We start from the raw sequence: 22,206 nt of genomic DNA on the forward strand, positions 1-22,206 counted from the left end.
GGAGGTAGGAGCGTCCCCCACCCAGACTAAGGAATGCACCATCCAAGATAGAACCAGGTAGGGATGGGGGAGGGATAAGTTTGATTCAATTTGCATTTAAAGCTGAATCTACCTAATCCACACTTTCCAGAACAATATGAGAACCAAAACACAACCGTCCTTCAAAACCTGCCCTGCTCCAAATTTTCCAATGAAGTTATAGAGTCTGGTAATATGTACAAAAATGCATTTGATAGGATAAAGTGTGCACATAGCGGTGAAAATAGCTCACAAAGGTGAATTATATTTGGAGAAGTTGCTTTGCGTAAACACATGTATTGAGAGAAATTCACACTAAAATGCAGACAAATTTTCATTGAATCTCAAACTGATGCAGGAATGTGGAGAACTGAATTTAATATAAGGAAATTGGGCAGATGAGAGAAAGTGTCATTGATAAGATTTGCCCAGCTCTTAGACCTGGAGTACTCTGCTGGGGTTTTCAGCTGCAGGATTTAATTTGACTCAGGATCTATGATTAGTGCAAGGGCTCGGCTCCATAAAGGGCAGGTTGGATAAAAAGCAATGATTTTTTTTCAAGGATGTTTTGAATTTAAATTGGATTTAAAAAAAAAATTAAATTGGATTTTTAAAATAAAATGCTTTTGTAGGAGAAATCTTTCTAAAGATAGTTTTCTATTTAAGTTACATTATAGTCCAAAGGCTATTCATCAGGAAATAAGGATTTAAGTATTTCATGTGTGGTAAAACCCAGTCTGTTGGTTTTGTTTTGTTTTTTAATTGTTTAACCACATGCATTATCAAACATGGACACATATGCTATAATGTTACTGTTTTAGTAAAATAAATGGTTTAAATTGTTATTAAGGAAGTGGTTATTTTTCTCCTTCCAATAAAGTACAGCAGAAAAGTTGTCCAAATATAAACAGTTAACTTACTAAACCTCACAATAATTTCATAATCATCTATGCATTTCTAATAGTATAATCAAATCAGTAATTTTTGATATAACTGTAAAAACTACTCTAAAAATTTATTATTCCAAAATGAAACCTTCATCTGGTTATAGCAGATGCTGATTATACCAGCAAAAATGTCTTTCTATAAAAAATTTCAGCTCCAAATCCTTCCTCCCTGCTCTCCTGTGGGGAGATGGGCAGGGAATGAAGACAAGCTTTTCCTTCCTCCTGTGCCTTATCTGTTTGCCCTCCCTGCCCTCTGTTTTCTTTACTCACTGAGGAGGCATAGGGGAGGATAATTCAAGTCATTGATCTTAGATTCTCACTCCCAAGCACCCCTCCAGTACCTATTAACACCTTTGCTACCTAAGATCAGAGCATCCCTCCCACACCCAACATGGCCCATTTGTCAGGTCCCCTCCCACTTCCCCCCAAAACAGCCCTGTGTCTCAGCTCTAACTGGTCACAATTTCTTTATTTGTATTGTTTTTGCATAGGCAGTACTATATGTATTTTAACAGGTACACAGGTGGCGCTGTGGTCTAAACCACTGAGCCTCTTGAGCTTGCCAATCAGAAGGTCAGTGGTTCAAATCCCTGCAATGGGTGTAAGCGACCGTTGCTCTGTTCCAGCTCCTGTCAACTTAGCAGTTTGAAAGCACGTCAGTGCAAGTAAATAGGTCCCACTGTGGCAGGAAGGTAAAGGGCGTTTCCATGCACTCTGGTGCCCGTCACAGTGTCCCATTGCACCAGAAGCAGTTTAGTCCTGCTGGCCACATGACTTAGAAAGCTGTCTGTGGACAAATGCTGGCTCCCTTGGCCTGAAAGCGAGATGAGCTCCGCAACCCCATGGCCACCTTTGATTGGACTTAACCGTCCAGGGGTCCTTTACCTTTTACCTTTATGTATTTTAAGAGTACAAACATGTCAGACAGCAACCTGGTGCCCTCCAGATGTTTTAGAGACTGTAACTTCCATCAGCCCCAGCATTGTATGGCTGCCATGGCTGGGGCCGATGGGAGTTGTATGAGGAGGGCACCAGGCAGGGAAAATCTGGCATTGTTTCAAAGCAACTACATGCGTGCAGTGCTTTTTTTCTAAAAAAATGTTTAGGGGCACAGTGGTACCTCAGGTTACATACATTTCAGGTTACATACGCTTCAGGTTACAGCCTCCGCTAACCCAGAAATAGTACTTCGGGTTCAGAACTTTGCTTCAGGATGAGAACAGAAATCGTGCTCCAGCAGTGCAGCGGCAGCGGGAGGCCCCATTAGCTAAAGTGGTGTCTCAGGTTAAGAACAGTTTCAGGTTAAGAACGGACCTCCAGAATGAATTAAGTACTTAACCCAAGGTACCACTGTACTCTCATTTTGACTCAAGAAAATCACCATTTTAGTTCAAATCGGGGAAAATAAATACAGTAAATGGACAAAAGTACAAAGATTCACAAAATGTTTAGGAGTATGCGTACCCCTTCATCCCCCCAGAAAAAAGCACTGCATGCATGTATGTGAAGCTACAGCCTATTGGGACCTCTGCTTAGAGGTGCCAGAAGATGCTTTTATGATTTTGCTACAGCAGGCTAGCCCCTTGAAGTTGTTACAAAGGAACAAAGGAAGCCTTCTGTAACAAATCTAGTGATTGGTCCATCTGCCTCAATATTGCGAACACTGACTGGCAGCAGATCTCTAGGTTTCAAACAGGAGTCTTCCTGTTCCGCCTCAGCCTTACCTGGAGATGTCCTCAGGGGTTTCACCTAAGGCCATCTGCCTGATGCTCCACTACTGAGCTTTGCCCTTTCTTTTGGTCATCAGGAAAATATACCCCTGCCCAATACTTTGCGCAGCAGCTGCCAGTCAGAGAAGACAGCACTGGGTTAGATGGACCAGTCAGCTCCAGATGCTCTTGATCAAAGAACAAAGTGCGCATTTGCAAGCTTGCAGGAAGAAGGGGAAGTTTGGTGTCAACACTTTCACTCCTGCCAAAGGGAGCAAATGGGTTCTAAATGAGAGGGGAATTGCAGCCGGGTAACGGGGGGGGGGGGGGGGGGGGATGCTAAGGCCTAGTTAGAAGCAGGCTGAGATGGGGAGTGTTGAAACTGGTGGGACAGCCAGCTCCCTCCAAACCCACAAAGGAGCTTTGGAGACTCGTTGGGGTGTAAGAGATTGTGGTAGACACAAGGCTCAGGGGAGGGCAGCAACTTGTCCTCTGCCCACAGGAAAACCTGTTTGGGTTGCGCTCTTTCAGACTGTGGGTGGGTCACGTTTTGCTCACTGAAAGCTAACATGTCAAGGAAGACACCTTTCTCTCCGACATGCAACTTTTCTAAGTGAATGGAGTTTGTGTGTTGGAGGGGTCAATTCAGCAGTGGAGGCCAGTCCATTGTGGTGAATGGGATGGTGCCCCACCAGTCGTTCCCACCTGCCTGTCTGCTTGCGTGCAACCAAATCGTGGGTGGTGCTGGCATCGTATCCCATTCTGTCCTGTACCTGTCGCATGCAGCACCTTTTCCTTTCTGCTGCATTCTGCTGTTCGTCTCACCGTCCCGACATCACGCTGAGAATTAACACATTATGGAACTAACTATACTGCACAACTAATGATGTTGCAAAGCCACGTTAAGATCGCTTGCTTATCGCCGTATATTCCACTGGCCACCACAGACCTTTTTTTTTTTTTTGGTAAACATTTTAAAATTCATTCATACCTACGTGATAGAAAACAAGTGTTGTTTATTGAGACATTCAGGCATTCCCTTGTATATCAAGAAGAGAGCAGTGAACAGGCCTCTGAAGCTGCCTCCCTGGGAACCTTGCCCTATGAAACACTTGCATGCCTCTCTTGTCTCCTTTGAGCTGCATCTTCCCAAGGGAGCTGAGGTGGAACGCCAGAATTTAAAGGGGGTGCAACAAGGCGCCAGTGTCCAAAATGAAGTAGGAAATCTGGTTTGGGTAAGGGGGGGCTGCACAGCTCCCTCCCCTCCTGGCATGGGTGAAAACATCAGCAGCTGAGGCTTTCTTGCCGGTGGAGGAAAAACCCAGGGTCCCAGACAGCTGCAGAGATGGGAGGAGGGGTCGGTAGGAAAAAGGAAGAAATCTTTGCTTATCTCCGCAAGGAACCTCAATGACACGGCCAGCCCAGATGTCTGGCAGGAGGCAGAGATACCTCCAGCTTCACCCGAGGTTGCTGTGGTGATGGGGGCAGCTTGGAGCAGAAAGCGGGATGGTTGGTGGGGAGAATTACCTTCCGAAGAGGCTGCTGCTGAGCTCAGGTTCGGGGGGACTTTGCCATTTGCAGACAATAAATGGCTTTATTTGCCCGTCTTATCAATAGGAGGTTGGGGGGGGGCTATTTCATCAGTTCAAGGGCTGTTTGTAGCAGCTGCACCTCCTTGCCAGGACACAGCAGCCACTGTAAAATAGCGTACAGTGATGATGGTAGGAGAGAAAGAGTGTGTGCATGTGTGTCTTAGCAGCAAGGCCCAGCTGGGGAAGCCTACAAAAGGGAATCAATCAACTAGTGATTGTGCATTTGTCTTTCAGCTTGCAGCGACGGCAGTTAAGATGGTCTTTATAGGCAGATGCAGCTACCCAGTGGCGTAGCGTGGGTTGTCAGCACCGGGGGCAAGGCAAGTAATTTGCGCCCCCTAACCCTGGATTTGTGCCCCCTAACCCTATCCCTAACCCCCAGATGTTGCGCCCGGTGCGGCCGGCCCCTCCTGCACCCCCCACGCTACGTCACTGCAGCTACCTATAATCTCAGCTAATTGCATGGCTCCTCAGTTGCTCACACTCCCATCTGTGCAAATAATAAAACCGGAGCACGCGGCTGTAATTGGGTCCCATGTTTTCCTCCCCGCCCTTGGGCATTAAGTTCTGCTTGCAGGTTTCCTGCGGATGTCTGGCTGGCCACTGCGAGAACAGGATGCTGGACTAGAAGAGCCACTGGCCTGATCCAGCAGGGTCTTCTTTCAGTGAAAGCAGTTTGCCATGCTTTACTGCACCTCTGATCTAAGTTCCCACTGGTTAAATCTTCCCAAGACGTAGCCAATATCAACCCTTTCTCATGAGCAACTAAAGCAGGTGTGGGCAATGCTTGGCTGTCCAGAGGCTGCTGATTGGCCGTGCTTTCTGGGGCGGATGGAAGGCCAAAGGTTCCCCACACCTGCACTAAAGCCTTGTTTTGCAAATCCTTATTCTCATCCTTATCTTCTGGTTTGCTCTGATCCATGATCTTTAACATGCTGCAAATGTAACTGCTGTACTTTTGTCGTTCCTGGGAAAATAAAATAATAAATTATAAAAGCACCGTGCAGGTGATAGGAAAACACTGTTCCTTACAGAAGGAAGGACTTACAGAGCAGGCATGAAGTAACATTTCTGCTGAATCTGCATGAGGGCATTTTAAGGGCTGAAGGATGGGATGTGAATTTTGCAAAATAAGTACTTCTATTTCCTTCATCACCCCCCCCCCTCTTTGACTCCATCAATGGCTTTCCCCACCTGGTTGCTGCAATAGGGGTGCGAAGGGACATAAGGTCTCTGTGCCCCAGTCTGGGCGGGACCAAATGGGAGACTCCCACTGCAGGCATTGCAGCAGGTCATATTGTAAAGGACACCTGTCTGAAGCCTGCCTTTCTTCTCCAGAGTGTGTCATTCCTTTTGTCTGGTATGTATTACAGGAAACAAGTCTCCAGTCTGTTCCTTTACCAGCTCTTTGCAATATTTGAGGGCCCAGGTGGAAAACAGTGCAAGATATTCCTCACTTGCTGAAGCCTCTGATGAGCGCCCAGGGTGGAATGGGCCAGCAAACCTCTCTGCATCGCTTTTGAGGTCCATGAAAGGAGGCGAGGCAGAAACACATATAAACAAAATGACAGATCATAATCATGCCCGTGACCCAGTGAATTAAAATATAAATATGTACCCAAATTCTGGCTAAGCGTCACCACCTCACGATGCTGAAGTCATAGCTAGGCCCTGACATACCATTAGAACTTGTTTGCACTAAAAAAAATTGATCTGTGGAACTAGTCCACAAGGGCACTATGACCACCAGACAGAACCCAGTTAGTTCTACCACAGCCTGATATTATCAGTCTGCGGTAACAAAGAACTGGGTCTTCACTGGTGGCTGTAGTGTGGTTGGAATGCCCTCCCTGCTGAAATACACCACCTCCATCCATATTTGCATGTCACTGGCTCCTGAAGACGCATCTGTTTAGGGAAACCTGCCCTTGCACTTCTGATGTTATTTAATTGTACTGCTTTTAAAATTAAGGATGTTTTAATGCTTTGACGAAATGGTTATTGGGTATTTCAAATGTGCATGGATCTCAGAATTGATTTTATAGATAGCTCAGTTGGCTAGAGCGTGACTCTGATAACACCAAGGTTGCAGGTTCAATCCCTGTATGGGACAGCTGTGAATTCCTGTACAGTGGTACCTTGGTTCTAGAATTTAATCCATGCTGAGAGTCTGTTTGACTCCCAAAACAGTTCAAAAACCAAGGCACAGCTTCCAATTGGCTGCAGGAGCTTTCTGCACTCAATCGGAAGCCCCGTCGGACATTCGGCTTCCAAAAACGTTCGCAAACCGGAACACTCACGTCTGGGTTTGCGGCATTCGGGAGCCGATTTGTTCGGGAGCCAAGCCGTTCCAACTAGCAAGGTACCACCGTATTGCAGGAGGTTGGAGTAAATGAACTTCAGGGTCCCTTCCAATGCTGATTCTTTGACAAAAACTGCTCAGAAGCCATCTGGCATTTAAGCAGTATATAAACTAATGAATAACGAGTAATTCTCTGCTGATGTGAACCTATGGGAGGTCCCCGTTCCTCCTTGGAAAATAACAAAGCAGGAGTTGCTGTTTATCTATTTTTCTGGAAAGACAGATGTAGTACTGCATGATTTCATGTCTCCCTATCACTTTGAACACACAAGCTCTTTATTTCCTCTCCACTCCCCCGAGCCCACCTGCTTCAAGGCAAGCCAAATTTCAATCACTTCAAACATTTTCCTTATTTAGTATGGGGCACAGGTGAGGGTCTTGTTTTTGTCCACCTTAACAGCATGATTGAATCGGCTGCTCTGCAGGAAGCATCCGTCTGGAGGTTGAAGTCTCTCTGCACAATTCTATAGAAAAAGGGGTGGGGGTGGGGGAGGGCCCACTTCCCTTCTCAGGGATGGTCCCTCTGGGAACGGCTGCAAAGTGTTGTCACTGTCTTAATCAAAACTGAGGAAGAGATTATTTTTTCCTAACGTTTCTTAGATGCTTGTAGCAGCTGCAAGGGTCAGCTCAGTTTGCCACGCTAGTACACTGGCTGGGGAGTCCTCAGAGACAGAGCCTCTTTTCCTGTTTTTTTGGCTTGATATTGAAGTTTATTATTTATTTTTCAAGAAAGAGAAATGGCAGCAAAAAGGGGAGAGTATATTTTGAGTCCCAAATTTTCCCTAAATTCTATTGAGCTCTGCTGTTATTGAGAGACTGCACAGTCAGCTGTGTTTAGACTGCAAAAGGCCTCCTTGTCCAGAGTTGTTGTTTTTTTTTAATGGGTTGGAACAGTAGCTTCTTAAAATACACCACCACCCCAAACTATTGGAAATTGCCAAGTGCTGGAAGACATCATTCCTGCAACCCTTTCTGAGAGACCCATTTCACTGGGAGAATAACACACTGACCTGTGTGATCGTTCAGCAACCCCATAAAACCTGTCTTGAAGTGATGCTGTAAACGCCAGCTTTATTAATGCAACTGTGCTCTAGCTAATGCTTTTGGTCTTATCTCTTCTTATAAAAGACAGAACTGGTTACATTCTTTAAAAGGACAGAGCAGTTCCTCAGAGAACTGGTAATCTAGCAAAGCGCTTGAGTCTCAGACTCAACCATGTGGAAGCAGCCGATTTGCAAGCAAAGGGTTAGCCAAGCTTGGCCAGAAATATGCCACCTGATGCAGGAGCAGCAGTTTCCCCAAGGACTTAAACCCTGGGTTACTCCCAGACATCTCACCTTTAACTGAAGATACCAGGACCATATGCACGAACTCTACTGCTGAGCTGTGGCCCCTCTTTATGATCACAGAACTAAAGTGGCAGGAGCTCTTTCTCCCTGTAATACACAGAAGAGTGTTAAAGGCTCCCTGACCCCCCTCCCCAAGGCATCCTAAAAGAGAGAATCTGCTCATTCAAGCTTATTGCTGCCATGCTGAAGATGGTATGACACGATACTTAAGGTTTAACGCTAATCAACGTCTCCATGGTATCAGCACAAGTTTAAAGACCTACTGACGCTCAGCCCCAAGCCCTTTTTTGGGTTGAGCTACACACCACTGTCAGCAGAGGGTTGCTCTCCCACTACTGCACAAGGAACGCTTTCCGGCTATGAGGCTTGTAGTTTGTGGCTTCTTCCTGTAAAGAGACACCCACAGGTGACAAAGTGGCAGGGTTGCCCTTGTGCCAGCAGCACGTTTTATAAGCTCCACTGTACTTCTTCGTAACAAGCACAACCCACCACATATCTTAAGCTTAACCGAGGCCACAGATCAATCCTTTGCACCAAGCAATGCATTGGGTTTTGTGCTATTATTATTATTATTACTACTATTACAGGTTGTTGTTTTTTCCAAAATATTTATAAACAAAAGGCTAATAACCTTCAACAGCACTTCTGTTACATATGTAAAAAAAAGGGCTTAAGAACAAGTTGTACTCCAATGCACACTAATACAATACAGTGTCTAATGTCCTCAGCCACACTTCTCTACACATCACTCTGGGATTTCCCAGGGAACCGACTTCACACGGGTGTTGGAATCCAATTGGCTGGTCAGTCTCCCCTCGTGATCAGGTCCTCGATGTATGCATCCAGTTCGTCATCTGTACTGAAATCAATGTCCTGAAACCAGCAAAGGTAAATATAGTTCAATGCCTATGAGAAAGCATTTGATACAGTAGGGTGACTATTTGCTAGCTGGGGCTGATGTGAGTTGTAGCTGAAAACATCTGGGGGACACCAGGTTAAAAACATACTCAGATTTTTGAGATTCTGCAGAATCTGCAAGATTCTGTCTGTTGTATTTTTGTGATTAAGAAATTTGTTTCTATACTCATACATTTCCTTGTAGCCAGAAGGAAGGGGGAAATAAGAAGAAAATATGTAGAGAATAGCAATATAAGTATGTGTTCTGTACAGCAGAGTAGATGCAACAAAACTTCTTGGATAATTTACATTTAAATAAAAAAGTCATAATGAAAAAACATTTCCAGTTTTTTGCAATTCTGGCTGGGGCCTCACTCACCTCTTGGACTTTTTTGAGCAGTGATACTATGTTAGTCCTTAGCTTCTGGAGTTTCTCTTTTGTCTCTATGAGCTTCTGTTCTTGGATGTGAAGCTTCTCCTCAGAGGCTTTGGCCTGGGCATTAGCTTGAGTCTGGTAGGAGTTGCATAAATTTTTCAGCCCCTTCTCGTACTGCTTGAAATATTCTTTCTGCAGGGAGGCAAGACACAAGAGAATCGGTTCTAGGAGCTTCAAGAAAAGCAACATGTATTTTTGCAATATGTCCTTATGCAGTGGGAGGCCACACTCACACCATACATTTAAAGCAGTATCATACCACTTTAAAGTCATGGCTTCCCCCCAAAGCATCCTGGGAACTGTAGTTTGTTAAAGGGTGCTGAGAGTTGTGAGATCCCTGTTCCCCTCAGAGAGGTACAATTCCTAGAGAGATTTAATAATCACTATCTCTTCCCAGAGAACTCTGGGAAATGTAGGTCTGTGAAGAGGAGTAACAGTGTGGATGTAGCCAAAGTGTCTATTTCCTTCCCTCACCCTCACCCTCGCTTGTGGCAGAGTGCCATAAGGCTCTTGTCTGAGGATGTAGATACACTGCAATCTTTTGCTGCGAAATTGTGTCTGTCTGTCTTTCTTTCTTTCTCTTAAATAATATCCATGTTTGCCAGAAGGCAAAAAAAATTAATTGGAGTTAAACTGTCAATTTGACAGTGGAAGCATCTGCATTTGCTATTAAGTAAGATCTGCCTTCCACCCCTGCAGTCTGCTGCCCTCTGCTGGCTAAAAGGTGTCTGGGAAAAGACAAGAGCTGTTCACATCCTAAAAGGGTCTCATTTATCTTAAACGCTTTGTGGCACATTCAAATTATAATCTGAGGGTTTGGCTCTTAATTTAGGCACTTTATATACATTATAAAAGGTTACAATTATGGAAGGTGGTATCATAACCACTGGCTCCAGAAAATGTCTCACTAAAGCCAGCGCACTGAGTTAAAAGGGTAGCAATCTGCCTCTCTAAAAATTGGCAGCTGGCAAAGTATAGAGGAGTGGTTCTCAAAGTTTGTGGTACCACCCCCTGGAGACGTTTACCTAGGTGGGCACTAATGAGACAACGGGGAGGCATGGGGGTGCTGGAGGTGCTCCCCCTAAGTGCACTGAATGCTTATTTGCAATTGAGCAGGCTAGAGCCTAGAGCAAACACCTTCCTTGCTTCATATTTAAAGTTTTATTGCTCATCACTTTCAAAGCTATTTCCTTTGGTTACGTTTATATTTACAATTCTGTATTGTCAGAAGACAGCTATTGGTTTTCATATAAATTAGTTACTGTGCATCTGTGGTAGGTGAGGGTTTGTGCATGTCTGGTAAACTGAGTTATGTATGGATATTTTATGTTATAAATTTCCTTCAACGTTATGTTTTCAACAGCAAGAATGTGTAACTATTCTATGCTGGATTTTATTTTGTGATTGTCTTCCTCAGTGGGTCGTGCAAACTGCTATTCTGAATAATGCTTTTTTATAGGGTTGGGTAGTGGGCACTGGAGATGAGTTCATGGAACCAAGTGGGCTGTGCCCCCCCCCAAAAAAAACAGGGAACTGGTGCAGAAGCTAAGAATGTAGCAAGAGCAGCCACCAGCCTCCACTTGTAAGCACAGGACTTACCAGAGGGAAAGCTGCCAACTCTTCCAAATTCATGGCACTCAGGTCATTCTTGGAGATGGGGAAATTTGGGGGCAAGAAGTACCGCAAGCAATTCCTGCCCAAACAAAAACAAGCATGCTAAGAAGAGCAAGGCTATGTGTGCATTACAATTTGGAGAACACAGAATATTTTACAGAGTACAGAGTTCATCTTCTTGAACAACTTATTCTCCCCGCCTCCCTTTTCATTAATACAGCGAGTTTCTACTCCTTGTGATTCTGAAGATATGCTTCCAAAGATGGTGGGGGCAATGCCTGGTGGAACCACAACGAAGGCAGAATAAATTATGCAAAGCTGGTCAATTTGCATTGGCACAGGCTGCGGCGTTTAGATTGCTCAGGCACAGAATATTAACACTTTGGGCATTTTCTCTGTCCCAACAAAAGAAACTCCACAGCAGGTAACAGGTCAGATACGGTAAGAACATCACACTGACAACAGGGTGTTAAAAGCAAAAGAAGGAGTCCAAAATTAAGCTGGCATCTATAAAGCTGCTTAGCAAAGAGGCTCACCGGAGAGACTGAGCTAGTAAGTCTACAGTCTCATGGCTGTTGCTGGAAGCGGTGGTGTCCGGCTCAGTCCGGACGCACTCCGAGGTAGAGGGCTCAGGAGTAAGGTCTTCCTTCTCCTGCTCTTGAGTGTCTGGAGTTCGCAGTTCTGGTGAGGGAGGCTTCATGAGTCGAACATCCTTGCTGTTTTTCTCGACCCTGAAGGGAGCAACAGACACGTCACAAGGAATCCTTGCCATTCTAAAGACCTGAGTAACAGTCTTTGCTGCCTCCCCATGGCAAACTGATGTGCTGACAGCCATTCCCTGGGTACCGAAGATTTGCTTTACATAGTGATTACCAATACTGGCTGGCATTCATTTCCCTTTCCCTGTCTATACACTGTGCTAGAGGCAGCAGCTACCACAGCCCCTGCATCCCAATATAGCTGTGATTCCTACATTGCAGGGGGTTGGTCAAGATGGCCCTTGTCCCTTCCACCACCACAATTCTATGATTCTACACACACACACACACACACACACACACACACACACACAAATTACCAGCGATCTCTTGGGGTGGTATCTGTTGGGACATAGTCAAACTTCACTTTCCAGCGGATACCTTTCTTGCCTGCCTCCACACATGTAACTCGGCCAGTGAACCACTCCTTGTTCACTCGGACTTCCACGTGGAGTCCTTTATCTGAGGGGCACAGAAGAGCAGAAAGTCTTGCATTAAGCATCTGATTTCAAAGCAAGCAACTGCTTTCAAACAGGATTGAGGTTCGAATCTTTTGTTTAATCCAGAAACTGCATCCCATGGAAATTACATCGCTTAATGTGCCAGAAAGAGATACAGCTTGGTCCCATTCATTATTATGCAGGTTTAAGGGTTAGTCACAGCGGCTGTATTTGAAGCCAGGTGGTTTTGCTTTAACCTGGACTATAATCTTAATGGATGTAGAACAGATCTGCCCCAAACCTGCAGTCATCATGGTGTTCAATACATGCACCATTTTGCTCACCTGGAAGAATCAAGTAGGTGCAGAGACCAAGCGACTTATTTCTTACCTTTCTGTGCCCTCTTCAGTTCTGCCAAATCTTCTTCCCCTCCACTGTCTGTGAGCTGAAAGCAGAGTTAATACTCAGCATAGAGTACTTTACTAACTAAAAGAAGACCCAACAAAAAGCTAGCTTTAGAATTCAGCAAAAAACTATCTGTGGGCATTTTCATTTGCATTCAACTTTCTGGGCTGGGGATAAGCAGTACTTATGGAATAAAATGTTAATATATTGCTTAAACACAATAGCCTTGCAGCCATTTGCCACCTAGAACAAAAGACTAGAGCAGTCATCCTCTAACTGTGGACAGAAGCTAGTAGCCACTGATGGCCTTATCAAGAAATAATAATAAATAAAATACTAAATTTAAAACTATTATTCTTTGTGAATTTCTCCTCTTTTAAAGCAATCCAAGTTGGTGGCCATCACTGCTTCTTGTGAGAGCGAATTCTATAGTTAACTCTGCGCTGTGTGAAAAAGTACTGATGATTTTACAAGTTAAATTATAATGTTATGCAGGGCAGATTGCTCACTAGCCCTGAAGCAGTCAGTTAAGCTATAGCAGCACAGCAAAGCAGGAATTTCCAGGCAGGAACACAAAGAGTCATCACTGCTGAAAGTCATTGCCTAGTGGTTAGATTGGGTAGTGCACTGGAACTAAGGAGATCATGTAATTAGCCATGTAATTGTTTCATAACAAGAGCAATCAAATTTGCTTTTGTCATTAACACAAGCATCAAACCTTTTAAAGATTACTTTCCTTCTTGTTCTCATAACCTGAACTCCACTTAAAATCCCTGCCCATTATATGACAAGTTTTAACCACTTAATGAAACGGATTTCTTTTGATAAATCAAATGCCCAACTCCAGGTGAAACTGTAAGTCAAAACTTGACAAACAATGGACAGGTATTTTAATGGAGTTAAAGTCATGAGAAAAACAAAGGTGATCTTAAAACAGGTTTGGCACTTCTGCTAATTGCAAAAGACACACATCTGATAGCTTTTGCTGTGAAACTGAGTGAAGGCTGCCATTTGATGGAACACATTATCATGTCCTACCTGTGCTTAAGATGAAATATAGAACATTGAGGCAATTGGGGATTTTATCTCCATGTCCTATATCTGAGCTCAAGCAGAGGAAAGACACGATAATACACTCCATCAATTGGCAGCCTTCACTTGAGGAGTTTAAGGGGAGGACAAGTTCAGCTTGTTTAGCTGCTCGTCTTGGATCTGACTGTCAGAACTGTCTGTCCAGACAGTTTTCACTCACTGACTTCACCAAAATATAGATGTCCATATTTTGGCAAAAGTTCCAGAGGGGATGGAATAGGGACGAAGAACAGCAACTTTATGGGATTCTGAATGGCAAAATCAGACTTGCAAATGTCTCACTCACTTCCACCTCCACCTCGTTGGCGTCTTTCTTCTCTTCTTTCACTGTCACGTGTCGCCCATGTTTCCTCTTCTCTTTCCTTGGCCCAATTTCCTCTTCCAATTCATCCTCTATCGAGCTAATGCTTCTCTTCTGGGGACCTGAAGCCTGCAGAGATTAAGACATGCACTCAACCACCACAAGGAAGACGCATTGCTCCATGGACCATACGGTTGCATTTCCAAAAGGCAGAAGCACAACACAGCTACGTGAAGGCAGGAAGGGGCCTTATGTTGATTCTCAACCCATCAAGCTCAGACTTGCTGACACTGACTGCAAGCAGCTCTCCAGGGTTTCAGGCAGAGGCAATTACTCAGAGATGCTGGAGATTAAATGTGAGACCTTCCACAAAGCAAAGTTGGTGAACATAAGAACAACCCTGCTGGATCAGGCTAGAGGGGGCCCATCTAGTCCAGCATCCTTTTCTCAAAGTAGCCAGATGCCCTGAAGGGACATCCTATGTGTTTCTTATCCCGGTTTCTTAATGCTGGTCATTGACTGTAATAATAAATTAATCTGATTGGTTTTTACAGAGGAGGGGTGTGTCTCACCTGGGGGTGCTTCACGACAGGGGATTTCTTCAGCGACAGCTGTCCCTTTGCAGGTCTTGGGCTGGGGGATCTGTGGTGGTTCTTGGAGTTCTGAAGAGGAGCAGGGGGCACCCTGCCACTTGCTGCAGGCTTGGAGGCAGACCTGACAGAGGTGGATGTGGACCTCCCAGGTGTCACCACCACGTGATTGGAAAGCCTGGCTTCTTCCCTGGAGACTGAACTCTGTGGCTTAGAGCTGCTGGTGGCTGGCCGAGGTGGGGGCCCCTTATTCTGCTGGCCAGTGGACCTGGAAGTGGTCAGTGGGGCAGGAGGCTTGCTTGGGGCATTTCGAATCACATCTGGCAGAGGGGGAGAGCGTGGCCGCTGTGGCCTACTCAGTGGGTCTGAATTCTGTGAGGAGGAGGAGAGAAAAGGCAAAGTCAGCTCAGGCTAAGTGCGGAGAGCAGGTGTACAGGCAGCAATGGAAGGGGCGGCACTCACCTCTAGTGCTGGACGAGTGGTGACTTCCAAGGGCAGCTTCCGCAGGTCAGCTTGGGAACGTATTGGAGTCGTTTTCTGGAGCAGAGCAGATGGAACAAAGACATTGTGTTAAGAACAGCCACTGCTGGCTTTAAACCTACTTCCTTAGCAAACCTCACAGACCCTCTTCATCCCTGAGAAATTGTATTAAGTACCTGATGACTCAGTGAAGCCCCACTATGTGAGGTGGGGCAATGCTTTTCAGACTGAGATTGCTACAAACTAAGGGGCTGGTTTGCACACACATGCAACACCAGTAGTCGAAAGTGAGAATATGGGAAATTGTGCTACCTTCAAGACAACACAAGTTCTATCTGTTCCTGGCTCAGTTTACATATGCAAATCACAACACTTGCTGCTGTGTAGGGCTGAAACAAAAATTATCCATGAATGGAGAATTTCCAGTTCAAATTTGGGGGTGGGGTCACAAAAGCAGATCAAGATCCTGGGGGGAGGGGAACACTGGCTGTCCATATAATACCCTAGTGGTTAGTGGCTGTAATTCTTTGACCCTGCCACCACCTGAATGCATTCCAACAAGAAGCTCACTTGAAAGAGACAACTGAATATACAGCGTCACTGGCGAAGAATGAGACAGACTGCAGATCGGGGGCCCCAGTGTCCAGACTTGCCTGCAGCGCCTCCAGCTTCTCCTGCTCCCGGCGAATTTTCTCTGACAGCTCTTTCTGCTTTTCCTCTTGAGACTTCTCTTTCCGCAGCACACACAGGGGAACCTTCTGCTTCTGTTCAGGAGTTTCACACCTGCCAGGGAGAAGAAAAAGACAGCAGGAAGACTTTAGCAAGGTGAAGGAAGAATGTAAACATGAGCGCAAGTTAAAAAAAACAAAAACCCCAGAGCAAGTTTGGGAAACGTCTGCTCTGTCCAGAGGCTAAACTTCCACACCATACAGGCTCCTCTCTGTAATGAATGAAAGGACAAGAAAAAAAAGTGTAGGCTTAAGCTGTCAAGCCTATAAAACATCTCGTAACCCTGATGAGCTATGCTCTGCCTCCACAGAGGCAGTAAATGCTTCTGAAATCCAGCTGCGGGAAACCACAGGAGGGAAGTTGCTGTTGAGCCCAGGTCCTGCTTATGGGCTCCATTGAATCTCTCACCTGAACGATTTCTATGCGTTCCCATGTCTTTCTCCCTTGACTTTATTTACATGGCAGCATAAAAACATAGGTTCTCTGGATGGCTTACAGAAAATACAAAATGGTCACTTTATAATAAAAAATACAAATTTCAAAACAATGGTAAGCAGCATAAAAAAGCTCTTTCTGGGAGCAGAAAAAATGTAACAACTAATAAATGCAGATAAACGAGAAAGCCCAGATAACAGATCGAGAAGATCAGTTATTTTAAATGGCCTGGGTTTATTAAAAAACCTCCTATGGCAAAGATGGGAAAACATATGGCTCTGTCAAATATGGGACCCCAACTACTGCACAGTTACAAGCTAGCGCTTACAGACTGCTGTGCAGATTACTAAATTAAGAGGGCTCAGAGCGCTTCATAGCACATCCTCACCTGTCCTGATCAGGGCTGGGGTTCATGGCACAAACCCAGGTGTCTGGGTTTTCCTGCTCCACGGAGCTGAGCTGGAAGGGGAGGGTCCGCCATTTCAGACACAAGTCTACTGACACAAAGACAAATCATGCCATTAGCAAATTGCAAAGCCAGATGAAAGAAACCCACTCTGCACCCAGGGCCTGCAAGCAAGGACTTGGTAATGTGAACGAACACTAAATATGTAATTGTTTTAACTGCTTTTTAGGCAACTGTTTTATTCCATGTGATTTATATTGTAAACCACCTTGGGATGATTCATAAATTTTGGATTATTTATTAAATTTATTAGTTGCTTTTTTGCCACAGCAACTCAGAGACTTACAATATTTTAAATAGGAAACAAACACATACATACATTTAAGCCAGCATTTAAAAAATCTAAGAGACAATTATTATTTTTTAAAAAACTACAGTCGTACCTCCTTTTGCGGCCGGGATCCGTTCCTGAGCCCTGGCTGCTAGCCGAAAAGGACACAGGGCAAAGTGCCATGTCTGCGCACGTGCGCGGAGCGGTTTGCGCTTCTGCGCATAGAGTGATTTAGCGCTTCTGCGCACGCGCGAGTGGCAAACCGGGAAGTAACCTGTTCCGGTACTTCTTTGCTGCGGACGTTCGCCAGAATGGACGCTAGACAAGGCGGACGTTCGTGGAGGTATTATTGTACATTAAAATATCCCATCCACTGTAGGAAGCCACAGATAATTAAAAGCCAAAGGCCTAGTGGAAAACAAATGCTTTTGTCTGGTGCCTAAAGATATGCAATGATGGCTCCAGTCTAGTCTCCCTGGGGAGCGTGTTCCACAAGCGGGAAGCCACCACTCTAATGTTGCCAGCTTCCAGACCTCCTGCGGAGAGAGCACTCAAAGAAGGGACTTGGCTGATGACTGCAGGGGTGAAGTAATAATGACAATATGCCTATTGTTTCTTTGTTCCCCCTCCCCACCAAGGAAAAAAGAACACCAAGAGAGGGCTGGACCCCCCCCCCACCTCCTAGTTCCCAGCACAATTAAGAAATCAGTTCCCAATATTCTTTGGAGGAAGCCACATGCTTTGAATATGCATGGTGTCAATCTAGCTTTTTATCACTATATTTTGGTTGTTTTGCCACCTAAGGCACTGCTGGGGCTTCAACTCCCTGCAAACACCTTTCCAATCCTGGAATGCTGGAAACTCAGCACTACCAGACGTACCGCACTGAATGGTGGTGGGGATCTCCATGGCTCTCCGCCGCTTGTAACGCAATTCATTTGATGGAGGCTGGTTCCAGTTAGCAGATAAATAGCCAAAGTCATCCCAGAACTTGCTTATACCTTTCTGTGCTGGAGGGTTGTTGTTGTTGGGTTTTTTTTGAAAAATGAAACAAAACGTCAAGATGAGCAAGCAAGCAAACACACAAACACACACCCGTGGTCTAATAACTATCCGTTGTCTTGGTTTACAACCATAATCTGTTCTGGAAGTCCAGTTGTAAACCAAAACAGGTTGCAACCCAAGGCATGCTTTCGCCAATGGGACCTCCAAAAAAAAAGAAGGGTTGTAATCCCCCCCAAAAGAGGGGGGGGGGTTGTAATAACAATAAAAAAGGGACACACACTTCCGGGTTTGACGTGGTTGTAATCTAAAACGGTTGCAAACCAAGGTAGGAGCAATATTAAAATACTCTGCTATCCATGTCCTAATAAACAGCATTTTTTTCTGATAACCAAAGATGTAAACACATGGTGTAATAACTATCCATTGTCCCTTCCCTGTGCCTAGCATTCCCCTTCCATGCCCAACTTCCCACCAGATTGCAAGAGCAGCTTACCAATCTCAACATCCTTCCAGTACTGAGCCAAATGTTCTCCCATTGCCCTTAGTAAGTGCCGATACTCCTTGGCATCAGCAAAGTCCTGCTTGTTATGTGTCGGCTCCAAAACCAGGTAGGGGACGTCAACCACTCCGACAACACCACCGCATGCCCTGAGTGGGAGGAAACACAACAGTGATAAGCTTGCAGGCAGCAACCGGCCTGAGAAGGACAGTCAGAGGACAGGCTCCTTCCTTCCCACTACAGCAAACATGAACCTGGCTCAGTGTAGGGCAGATGGAGCAGGGTTAATTAAATATCAAGGATGGAATAACTCATGGAGGTGAAGGCTACTGATGGCTACCAGCCACAATGGCTATGCTGTGCCTCCAGAGTCAGAGGCAAACATGCTTCTGAACACCAGTTGTTGGAAACCGCAGGAGGGGAGAGTGCTCTTGTGGTTGGGTCCTGCTTGCCTGTTTCCCACAGACATCTGGGTGGGAACTGGATGCGGAACTAGATGGGACCTTGGCCTTCTCCAGCAGCCCCATCTTATGTTTGAAATGAAAAGGCTTGATGTAATTAAAGGCTCCAGCAAACAGGGTCCCAATGAATGAACAAAACTGGCTGCTACAGCAGCTGTGAAATTCGTCCACAGATGAAGCTTTCAGTTAATGCTCTGCCACGAACAACATGCATTTGTTTCTAGTAATCATGAGTTGCACATGCATCTCTGCGCAACATGGACAGATGGTTCCCTATGATAATGTTCTGCTGGAAACAGGTTATCTAATCTAAGAGAGTATCACCCTGACAAGATCATCTGTGTACTGTGCAGAGCAAAGGCTCTCTGTCAAATTGTAATTAGGATCAGTTTGGCACCATGATCAACTCAGTTTGCCTCCTGTTCTTATGAACAATGCAGTTTGATACCTGAAGTCTCTGTTTCCTTGAAGTTTCAATTCGTGGTTGAGGGGACCTTTAACAATTTAGAAGATGCAACTCAGGGTATACATGCAAAACCAACAATGGATTACTCCTCACAATATATTTAACCATTCATATGAAATCAGAGGGAATTAGAGAAAGTGTTTTCTCCATATCCCTGGAACATATATTTCTGCTTTTGGGCTTTCCAGAAGAGGCACCTGGTTGGCCACAGTGAGAACAGGATGCTGGACAAGGTGGCCTGATCCAACAGGCTATTCTTATGTTCTTAAGATAGTAAGAACTGAATAAAGCATGCAAAATAACTGTGCAATGAACTTGATTTGCTGCAGCTCCGTTTTCTTTTAAAGTACAGAATACACCAAGTGGAAGAGGAGGGTGGGGTGGGGCTGATCAAGACTCACATAACACAGGAGGAAACAGGCCGATTCACTTTACCTGTCATTAAGGCAAGAACTAACTAGAGGTCTCTGCAAGAAACTCACATGCCACCCTCCAGCTGCGGGCCCACCTTCTCATACATCTTAATCAGTCGGCTGCAGTTATAGATAAACATCCCATCCAAATGCCGCTGCTCAATGTTCACACCAAAGATGAAGTTCAGCTCCTTTGGTTCCTTGAGGGCTCTGCGACAAAGATGTAGAGAAAAGACAGCAAATAAGGCTGGAAATCCATTGGCAAAGCACAGAACAGCCAGTGTATTTCCCAGTGCCCAGGAGGGCGCACATGTCAAATGCTTCCAACAAATAACAAGTGTATTGTGGGTACTTATTGGAAAGTGGGGGGGAAACAGGGGAATGAAAATGTATGGACCAGAAATGGGTGAGTGTACAACAAATGAGGGTCCGCACATGACAAAAATTCTGACCTTTTTGCTGAATTCTTGATATTAGTATTTATTGAATTTTTACCCTGCCCTTCCTCTTGAAAACAAAACAAAAACATTCTAGATCAGTCAAAAATTCCAAAAACAATTAAAAGCTCTAAAAGCAGTTACACCCAGCGTGATCTCCGGATTGCCAAAAACAGTATTCTTCAACTTTGGTCAAATCCAGAACTGTCCACACCTAATTAAAACATTTTTTAAAACAAGGAATTTGGAAAGCAGGGGTGCCAGCATGAATAAGATATGGGGGGGGGGAGCCCTCTCCCTGCATAACTGATCATGTGACACAGGGCACGCACACCATTTGGATGGCAATGCCCATCAACTTTGGGGGCCCCCAGTCCTCACAAATATTTTATTGGGGGGGGGGCAGAAGAACCCTTGGCCCCAAGAGTTGGCTCCCATGGTAAGGTATAAATGAAATGGATACATCTTCAGAACTGCAAGATCCTTGAGGGTTGCTTATCAGCAGGGGAACAAAGCAAGAGGCATGGAAGAACTGGAGCTCTGCCACTCACCGCTGCTTTGCCTCCCTGATCCTCTTCTTAACATCTGCCTCTCTACGCATGGTTATCGCCACGTCTTGAGCTTGGCGCAACATGACCTGAGGATGTGAAGCACACTTAAAATGGTTATGCAATCTTGAAGCACTACCTAAAGTTTGTGTTTTTATACACACAGCTTCTCCTTAGTGGCCCTAAAAAAGCATTCTACAATGGTAGCGGTGAGACAAAATGACTATCTTATTTATTTATTTATTTATTTATTAATACTAACTATATTCTCACAATATACGCAACATCAGATTCTCATGAAGTCCATGTATATATTAAAAACACACAAACTGCTGGACTTTAGACAAATTACTAACTTTCTTGTTCCAGAAGACATTTTAAGGTAGTGTTCAGTTTAATGAAAAAGGTTTATTATTTTATTGTCCCATTTTCTGTGGATTGTTTTTATGTATACCACTTAGGAATGCAAATAATTAAGCAATATATAATATCTTAATAAATAAATACTCCATCTTCCTATTTCATCAGGGGTTTTATCTTCTTCAAATTATCATGTATTATTCATTTAATTCATCACATTATTTATATTTATTTACAACAGCACCCTTCTATTAAACATAAACATTACATTTAGTCTATTTCATAGTGAATTATCTTAAATATTGTGCCACAGATTTTCACCTTTCACAATAATTTTAAAAACTTCTATTCTTCCTTCTGATAAGCAATAAATGCGGATGATACTCAGCTCTACCTCTCTTTTAAATCAGAACCAGTGAGGGCAGTGAAGGTCCTGTGTGAGTGTCTGGAGGCGGTTGGAGGATGGATGGCAGTGAACAGATTGAGGTTGAACCCTGACAAGACAGAAGTACTGTTTTTGGGAGACAGGGGGCGGGTGGGTGTGGGGGATTCCCTGGTCCTGGATGGGGTAACTGTGCCTCTGAAGGACCAGGTGCGCAGCCTGGGAGTCATTTTGGACTCACAGCTGTCCATGAAGGTACAGGTTATTTCTGTGTCCAGGGCAGCTGTCTACCAGCTCCATCTGGTACGCAGGCTGAGACCCTACCTGCCCGCGGACTGTCTTGCCAGAGTGGTGCATGCTCTGGTCATCTCCTGCTTGGACTACTGCAATGCGCTCTATGTGGGGCTACTTTTGAAGGTGACCCGTCAACTACAACTAATCCAAAATGTGGCAGCTAGACTGGTGACTGGAAGTGACCGCCAAGACCACATAACACCGGTCCTGAAAGATCTACATTGGCTCCCAGTACATTTCCGAGCACAATTCAAAGTGTTGGTGCTGACCTTTAAAGCCCTAAACGGCCTCAGCCCAGTATACCTGAAGGAGCGTCTCCACCCCCATCGTTCAGCCCGGACACTGAGGTCCAGTGCCAAGGGCCTTTTGGCGGTTCCCTCCCTGCAAGAAGAGAGGTTAAAGGCAACCAGGCAGCGGGCCTTCTTGGTAGTGGTGCCCTCCCTGTGGAAC

General features: G+C 44.9%; 1 protein-coding gene across 2 annotated transcripts in view; it reads right to left on the reverse strand.

Moving 5' to 3' along the window:
• Positions 1–8,518: 8,518 nt before the first annotated feature.
• MORC2 (MORC family CW-type zinc finger 2) overlaps positions 8,519–22,206 on the reverse strand; it is a 50,032-nt gene continuing 36,344 nt past the window's right edge. For both annotated transcript variants that reach the window (XM_079956519.1, XM_079956520.1), the window contains 15 exons: positions 20,724–20,809; positions 19,805–19,945; positions 18,390–18,544; positions 17,773–17,901; positions 16,543–16,648; positions 15,644–15,773; positions 14,973–15,047; positions 14,493–14,882; positions 13,906–14,049; positions 12,513–12,567; positions 12,003–12,144; positions 11,461–11,655; positions 10,910–11,003; positions 9,254–9,442; positions 8,519–8,850 (listed from right to left, as the gene is read on the reverse strand). In XM_079956519.1, the coding sequence (XP_079812645.1) occupies positions 8,782–8,850; positions 9,254–9,442; positions 10,910–11,003; positions 11,461–11,655; positions 12,003–12,144; positions 12,513–12,567; positions 13,906–14,049; positions 14,493–14,882; positions 14,973–15,047; positions 15,644–15,773; positions 16,543–16,648; positions 17,773–17,901; positions 18,390–18,544; positions 19,805–19,945; positions 20,724–20,809 (2,100 nt within the window). In that variant the 3' untranslated portion in view covers positions 8,519–8,781. The remainder of the gene's footprint in view (positions 8,851–9,253; positions 9,443–10,909; positions 11,004–11,460; positions 11,656–12,002; positions 12,145–12,512; positions 12,568–13,905; positions 14,050–14,492; positions 14,883–14,972; positions 15,048–15,643; positions 15,774–16,542; positions 16,649–17,772; positions 17,902–18,389; positions 18,545–19,804; positions 19,946–20,723; positions 20,810–22,206) is intronic.

Source organism: Podarcis cretensis, assembly GCF_951804945.1.
Source record: "Podarcis cretensis genome assembly, chromosome: 16".
Taxonomy (NCBI): domain Eukaryota; kingdom Metazoa; phylum Chordata; class Lepidosauria; order Squamata; family Lacertidae; genus Podarcis; species Podarcis cretensis.